This window comes from Malania oleifera, chromosome 1 (assembly GCF_029873635.1).
Source record: "Malania oleifera isolate guangnan ecotype guangnan chromosome 1, ASM2987363v1, whole genome shotgun sequence".
NCBI lineage: Eukaryota > Viridiplantae > Streptophyta > Magnoliopsida > Santalales > Ximeniaceae > Malania > Malania oleifera.
The window spans coordinates 130,197,397-130,205,855 of record NC_080417.1 but is presented as its reverse complement, the minus strand read 5'-3'; the positions used below and the strand labels follow the sequence as shown (position 1 = coordinate 130,205,855).

At 34.4% G+C, this 8,459-nt stretch overlaps 1 protein-coding gene across 1 annotated transcript; it reads left to right on the top strand.

The window, feature by feature from the left end:
• Positions 1-209: 209 nt before the first annotated feature.
• Positions 210-2,220, top strand: LOC131146668 (protein trichome birefringence-like 31). Its single transcript, XM_058096409.1, has 5 exons — positions 210-631; positions 913-1,084; positions 1,264-1,463; positions 1,580-1,726; positions 1,828-2,220. The coding sequence occupies exons 1-5, from the start codon at positions 258-260 to the stop codon at positions 2,198-2,200; spliced, it is 1,266 nt and encodes a 421-aa protein (XP_057952392.1). The 5' UTR covers positions 210-257; the 3' UTR covers positions 2,201-2,220.
• Positions 2,221-8,459: the final 6,239 nt, after the last annotated feature.

Sequence of the window (8,459 nt, the reverse complement as noted above, 5' to 3'; positions counted from 1 at the left end):
AATGGCATAATTGCATAAGACTTAATTTACTGTAAAGAGCTTGAGGACATTAACATTGAAAACCATGGAAACCAGATCAGACCTTGGTTACATCAGTGGAGCATTATACCTAATTTGAACTCACCTACCGGTGGTTGCATGAGTACTTCTCAAACACTTGAACCTCAAGACATCCTGCAAATAACAAGAACTAAGAAACTGTCACAAATGCTCATTGACTAAAAACATCCAACTTCATCTTCACCTACTTGGCCTAAATGAAGAAGCAAGCATCGCTCGATCGCCGGATCCAATCCCTCTTCCCGGTCGTGCTTGCCTCTTTTCTTATCTTGGGGACTGCACGATTCATCTTTGATAACTTGAAGAAGAACCAGAGCCATGTTTTCAGGCAATACCAATTTCCAGAAGGCAGAAGGCACAGGGTGCCGATTAATGTATCAGAGGATGAAGGCATTGAGGAAGGATGCAATGTTTTTGAAGGGAAGTGGGTGTGGGACAATGTGTCTTATCCTCTCTACACAGAAGATAGTTGCCCCTTCCTGGTTAAGCAGGTGACTTGCCTGAGGAATGGGAGGCCTGATTCTCTCTACCAGAACTGGAGGTGGCAGCCCCATGGATGCAATTTACCGAGGTAACTCGATTTTGGATAATGAAAGGCATTTTATGGAAGTGTCAATCACTGAATATTGAATTCAAAATGCATTTGCTTGCAAGAGTATGGAAATTTAATTTAAATCCTTTCTGGTGTATAAATAGAATAGAACAAGAATATAAGGTCTAACTTCAAGAGATAGACTTTTGGGTTTAAATGCTATGAAAAACAAAGTGGAACACTTCACATGTTTAGAGTTATCTTTGAATTAAGTAATCTGCAGATCTTATAGAGACTTTTAAAACATCACGTCTTATCAGGTTTGATCCATTGAAGCTATTGGAGATTTTGAGGGACAGAACACTCATGTTTATTGGAGACTCGATACAAAGAGGCCAGTTTGAATCAATGGTCTGTTTGGTGCAATCCATAATCCCTGATGGAAAGAAATCCCTTCACAGAATTCCTCCAATGAAGATTTTTAAAGTAGAGGTAAATCAACATGGATTTAAAGTGCTGTATGCTGAATGAAGTCTAGTCCTACTGGTTTCTATCTATCTGCGGAAAAAAAAAAAATAATTATACATGAAGGCCACTGCTTTGGGTGATGAATTAAATCAGAATGTGCTTGCATTACTAAATCAATTCATCTGTTATGGATTTAATTCCAGGATTTCAATGTTACAATTGTGTACTACTGGGCTCCCTTCATTGTTGAGTCCAATTCAGATCATGCAACAAATCACACTGTACTAAAACGACTGGTCAACCTCGATGCCATAGCTAAGCATGGCAAACAATGGAAAGGAGTAGATTTACTCGTATTCGAGAGCTACGTGTGGTGGATGTACAAGCCTGTAATCAATGCTACGTAAGCACATACCTTTGTTCTTGTTTGTGCTAATATCGCCTTGTTTTCAATTTATAGTTTGCGAAACCATAATAGATTTTATGTAAATAATCATAATTTATGATTTTGTATTTCAGATTCGGATCTCCCTACAATGTCCAGGAATACAATGTCACCACAGCATACAGATTAGCACTACAGACATGGGCTAACTGGATGGAGTCCAACATCAATCCCCAGACACAAAAGGTTTTCTTCATGGGCATGTCTCCAACGCATCTATGGTAAGTTTTCCTCAAACTGTTCTTATAATAACCCAAAGAAAGCAAAGGAATTCAGAGAAATTTATCTTCCACTGCATTTTGGGTTTGCATCTTCATTGCAGGAGCTGGGAGTGGAAGACCGGTAGCAATGAAAACTGCTTCAATGAGTCAAGTCCAATCCAAGGTCCATATTGGGGGACTGGTTCCAATCTTGACATCATGGAAATAGTTAGAGATGTCTTGCAAGGACTAAAAATAGATGTAACATTACTGAACATTACCCAATTGTCGGAGTTTCGAAAAGATGCTCATACCTCGGTTTACACGGAGCGCAAGGGCAAGCTATTGACAAAAGAACAGAAATCCAATCCTAAAACTTTTGCAGATTGTATTCACTGGTGTTTGCCAGGAGTTCCTGATACATGGAATGAGATCCTGTATGCATATTTGTTACAGAACTATAAGAATTCTTTATCAATGGTAGAGCAATCATGAAGAGGCACACTGGCTATGTTGGCTCAGCACCAGCAATGTTCTTTTTTCTTTTTTTTAATCTCATTTTTGAAGAATAGGACAATCAAGCCCAAATTTGATTATATGAAAAAAGAAAAAGTTTCAAAACAATTGTGTAAAGCAACAGTAGTCATAATTGCAAATCATGCCACAAAGGTTTTGCCAAGGGCAAGAACCGCAAGATGCATTTTCAGCACCATATGTAAGTTGGACTATTGCTTCAGTGTCCACTCTACAGTAAAGCAGAACTTGAACAACAACCACTAAGTAGGGGTGTAAGTGAGTCAATGCTTACTCGCGGGCTATTCGGACTCAACTTGTTTCCCAACGCAACTTAATTAGATTCTACTTGAATTTGAGCTACTTGATCATTTTAGCGAGTTGAGTTTGAGCTCAATAATAGTACTAAAGTAGAGTTTCGAGCCTCATCGAGCTTTTTAATTTTATTATTTTTATATAATATGTCACTTAATATATATTTAATATTATATGTTCATTATATATTTATATTTATTTAATATTAATTTATAACCGAGTCGAGTTTAATCAAGTTGAGTTTGAGTTTTATGAACTTGTAGTCAAGTTGAGCTCAGGTTTAACAATTAAGAAATATATTGAGTTTGAGTCGAATTTCAAACTTAATATTTTCATATCAAATCGAGTTAGACTATTTTACTATGTCAACCTGAGTCAACTCAAATATACCCCTACTGCTAGTGCAAACTTTCTAAAACACCATTAAAATCGGGTGTTTAATTAATTGGAAAAATGTGTTTGCTTTTTTTTTTTTTTTATAGAAAAGTTTGAAGCAATATTTAATTATTTAAATGTATTGATTATATTTTTTAGAGAGAATCTTAATGTAAAAGTTCTTCTTTTAAGAAGAGAAAACAATGGAATCATTCAGAAAGTATGGATTCTTTATAGGATAATGAAATCTGGTGTTAAGAACCTTTCTTTGCAAGTATTTTTAGGTGGATTCATTATCCTGCAATTTTGTATAGGCTTAAAAAACGGGTGAGATTCTTGTCCAATTGAATTAGAGATTTTATTTAGGGAAAGGTAAGAAAAAGAAAATAAAAAAGAAATTTATTTTTTATTATATTTTTTTATATTAAATGCTATTAAAAATGAAAACCTGTTTTAATATGATTAAAAATTAGAAAAAATTAAATATTAATGATATGTAAAATAAAAATGTTGTTCATGGATTTGACAAATATATTTTATTTTATTTCGAGTTTTTCTTGACAATCAAACATAAAATTCTAGATTCCTTAATATTTTTCTTCCCTTTTTCTAATATGTTTTGAGTTCTAAATGAGGCTTAGTCTCTTTGTTTTCTCCTTCCCCATCCCTTTAACAGCAATGCCGGAAAAAGACTTCAAAACCCTTTTTTGGGTATGTAATTCAAAACCCCTTTCTTTTCTTGAATTGCAAGTTGCTACTTTTGTAATGTGTGTACTTGCAACATTCCAGAAAATCAAAATGAGTTAGATAGAATGGAAAGATTTTTAAGAAACTTCCTGAAAAGCTGATTGATTAATTTGAAAATATCTGATTCATGTGTTTACTTGGCAAACATATTTGCTTTGGATAGAAAAATCTTAGGCAATTTAATAATTTTAAAATCTGTGGCCAACTCTTTTAGAAATTTTCACAAAAACGTTCTCTAAGCTGAGAATATATAGAAGGCACATTAAAGTCTGCATACTGTTAGGGCTCAAAATAGAAAATCTGATGCCAAAAAGGGAAATAACTAATAATGGAAGGCCATAAAAGAAAAAAACTCATTGCAGTATTAAAAATAAATATGAATTTCTAAGTTTCCAAGTGCCTCCGGTCTACATAAGTTCTCTATTAGCTTATATTCAATCCCATTCTATGAGTGCAAAATGGTAAGGGTGAACGACACATTGTGTGCTTGACAAAAAAGTAGGCACCCTTAGAAATGAGTTTGATTCAGGTAATGAAATTCTTGATCTCAATGGTGGATGGCCCGTTATTGCTAAAGGATTTCAAGCGTAAGAATTTCTGCTTACAAGAAAAGGTCTCTGCTTATGACAAATTGATGGAGGAAACATAGACAAATGAAATGGTCAAATATTTAGTCATCAATAACCACATTGCTAGTTGTTTATTCCTTTCTTGAATTATTGATATTGCTTCTTTTCAGTCTAGCAAAAGAAGAAAAACAAAAAAATAGCCTTTCTTTTTTAATTATTTTAATGAGTCTTTTCATACATAAAAATGGAATGAAATTAATTGATCTTTATATTTTTGCATGTTTGTCCCTTTTTTTTAAAAAAAAAAAAAAAGGGCGGCACCTCCATTTATTTATTAATAATCCCTCACTTTTGGCGGAGGAATACCGTGGTTACAAGACAATCAATGGGAGATAACAAAAGACAATACGTTAAAAATCTCCCAAAAAACAACACCAACATCCAGCCAAAAACCGGGATACAAAACAAAACAAAACAAGACCTACAAAACAAACCTCACGCAATAAAACAAAACAAAAGATAAATAACATAAAGCATAAGCTAAAACCAAAAGGAAATCAGCTAAACATACCTCATATAAGCCGTACTCATCTTCTCCAATTTATACAAACCATTGCTAACTTTAGGAAGTTGACTACTATTTGTAAACAAACTATTCCTCCCCAAGCACCTTGTCGACCCAAGGCATCTGTCACTTTGTTCTCTTTCTATACCAATGATTTATCGAAAAATCTACTCCCTCCAATAGACCAATAAGTTGCTCCCAAAAATCCCACAAATACCACAAGGAGCACTTTCTGGCTCTTATCCAATTAACTATAATATTCGAATCACATTCAATATCGATACAGGTATGTCCCAAATGTTTGCAAATTTTTATTCCCTCCAACACAGCTCTCAATTCAGCTTCATTATTTGAATAAGGACCAAAATATTTTGAAAAATCAATCACAAAAGAACTTGTATGGTCTCTAAAGATGCCACCACCACCCGCCGGCCCTGGGTTCCCCAAGCTGCACCCATCCAAATTTAGTTTCAACCTCCCTTGCCTCGGTTTTAGTCGTCTCACACTTTGCATAGTTTTAATTCTTTTATTCACAATTTGCACTTCTAGATTCTGCAATATCCGAACATCTGCATCCTTTAACTGAACCATTTTTGTCATATTCCTACTCAAAACTCTCACCCAATACTTAATGGAGAGCCACACATCAGTACTACTCTCTAATTTTCCTCCCATTCTAGCCACACATCTCCTTCTCCGCAGCCTCCAAACTACTAAACAAGGAATCAAACCCATCAATGAACCCAGTTGAGAAAACATGGAAGCCCTATTAAATCACATTTGGACTCTTTCTTTCCAACTTTGTTGCCTAAGGAAAGGAACACCTACCTCCACCGAAACCATCCTCCAAACCTTAGAAGCAAGGTCTCCCTTATTTAGTACATGCTCCAAATCTTCTAATTGCCTCATCTCACAACAATTACACTTTGAAACAAGTGAAACCCCCACCCTTTTCACCTTTTCATCAACACTTAGGCACTCAAAAGCAGTCTTCCACATACAGATAGAAATTTTCTTCGATAACCATTTGTTCCGAACCCACTTAGCCCAATCAAATTTTGGAATTCTAACTTTGATAACATCTCATGCGGATTTTGTCCTTTTTATCATATAAATTTTCATTTCCTTCACTCTCAGTCCATTCATTTTAGATCTATCAAACATTACATCAATGTCATGTATGATTTGCTCAATGGAATGCTCTAGAAATGGAATGGAATGAAATTTAAATGTAGAGCATAAGAAAATCAAGTGATAAATTCAACTATCCTCTATCTTATTCTATTTTGTTCCTATGTATCAAATGTGTTGTAAGTCCTAATGTTAGACACAATGTATGTGGCGACAGTTTAAAGAAAAGAAAAACCTCTCCTTTCCCCACATTCCCATCTTTCATTAGTATGACACATGCCGCCCATGCCGCCCATGATTGCCTAAGCTCTTAAAGTTTTGTAAAAGGATGCAAACTTTAGTTAAAATTTCAACGATCCTATAAGCCTCTCTTAAAGTTTAGTAAAAATACATGAATTTTTGCTAAAATTTTAAAATTTTCATAGACTTCCCTAAGATTTAACCAAAAAAAAAGATCTCTTCTAAGTTCCAAAAATCCTAAGAACTTTCCTTCACATTCAAATTTTAGAACACTTATACACCTTGATTTGTGTTTCTTCCAAATATAAAAAGAGTATTTTTTTTTTTTTTTTTCCCCCTAGAACCTTATGAAAGGTCAACAAAATTTTTGAAAACTCTAGGTAGATTTGTGTATTTTTTTCTGAACAAAGAATTAGAGAAGGTCAATATCTCTTGCCTTTGGGTCATGTCTGCTGTTTGGTTTGTAGAATAGAATGGGATAGAAAAGAGACAAAAAGAAAACTGAAATGAAAGGCATGAAAATCAATTCATAAATTTGAATTCATTCCCCTCCCTAATTGGATTTAAGTTAAAGCAGTAGTAAGGCTAAGGCTGCCACAGCTCATCAACATCAACAAGTCTTATCTAAAATCAAATTCGAACCTGACCTCAAGGCTAGCTCAAATAGTAAACTTAAAACTCTTCTGATTAAATGACTAGAACTTGAGTCTTGAGAGTTACGACTTTTTATTTGAGATAATATTTTGATATCTAAGTGAAGAAGGATAGAGGAGCGGATCCATTAATCCGATTGATTAGTAGAGTATTCAAAAGGTCCGGAAACATTGTTTCAAAAATAATGATAATAATTAAATTCGAACCTGACCATTAGTCCCATGGTTCATCTGCTTAGTTCTAGCCAATGTGGATGCTTGTTGGGCAGGCTTAACGCCTGTTTTTGCGTTTGGTTCGTGCTATTTCGGTAATTATTTCATTCTTAGGCGTGGACCCTGTGAGCCAGTAGGCTCACGTTGTACCTATTATATCAAAGGCATCTTTAAAAAACAGAAGATGGAAAAAAAAAAAAAAAAATCGAATCAGTTTGCCCCTGTGCTAATTGTGGGACAATCAGCTGAGGGCAATGGAAAAGACAAGGTGAATTCCAACATGATACCTGCAGACACTGGCCTCTTCGTGCCCTTCAATTTGTTTGTGAGCATGTGAGTGTAAATAATTTTTAGTATTAATCAAATGGAAGGTTATAACTATAAGAATGAGAATGCTGGAATGATATAACTACATGTCTTAGAGCATAGCATGAATCATTAATTAACCAAAAAACTAAAATTTGACAATTTATCAGACAAGAATAGTTTCCATCCCGTGGAACAACTATGGTGCTTCATTGTGCATCTTCATGCGTCGAAAGAGAACACTTCAACCATAGTTACAAACACCCGGAAGCTACAGCATCAGTCATTTCTTACACTGTAAGCCTAGCCTAGGGATGGCAATGATTAATACATCCAACAAGTTGATGTTGTCCGGCTAAAGACTAAAGCAAGTTCAAACAAAATTTTAGCGATTGATGTCCTTGCTCAGGCATTCTATAAAAGCTGTCCAAATTTGAAGCCATGACCAGCTTCATATTGAACAGTTAGAACACACTGACCAATTTTTCAAAATTTAACATTCATTTGATGATGTATTAGTGGTAAGATTCATTTTTCAAAATTTATCGTAGCTTCTGTAGTAAATACGATAAGGGAGGGACGACTCAGATAATATAAAAATTTCACTACATGGGCACCAAATTAAAGGTTTTTTTTTTTTTTCTTAAATTATAATCCAGTTATTTTATTACAAACATTGCCAGGGGCATATTTCTCAGTAACATACTATAATTTTTTTGAAATACCATTACAAATCTGAAAACTTCTGAGTCTGGTGTTTAATAAGTCGGCAAATATGTTTGGCTAAATATAGAAATACTTGAAGCAATAATAATGATTTAAACGTACAATGGACTCATTAGAGTTTTTAAATCATGTATTGACTCGAAACATAATTACATACTATATTTAAACAGCAAAGAAGGAAACAGCTAATTATGGAGTACAATTATAGAGAAAATATTATTGAAATATTAATAATATGGCATTTAAAGCTCCCGAATATCTCCCATCTATATAAGTACCTATATAGATAAGGTCAAGAAAAGGCAACATAGAAATGAGTTTGATCACGGAGACATTGAAGCTCTTAATCTCGATAGTAGATGGTGTTTTAATAGGGAGAGGTTTGAACCTCTTCAATTCAA

What these genes read in the sequence shown, in the direction of transcription:
- LOC131146668 (XM_058096409.1), top strand. Translation starts at nt 258, where the DNA reads ATGAAGAAGCAAGCATCGCTCGATCGCCGGATCCAATCCCTCTTCCCG. An exon ending in CATGGATGCAATTTACCGAG is followed by an intron (nt 632 to 912) that starts GTAACTCGATTT and finishes ACGTCTTATCAG; the next exon opens with GTTTGATCCATTGAAGCTAT. An exon ending in AAGCCTGTAATCAATGCTAC is followed by an intron (nt 1,464 to 1,579) that starts GTAAGCACATAC and finishes TTTGTATTTCAG; the next exon opens with ATTCGGATCTCCCTACAATG.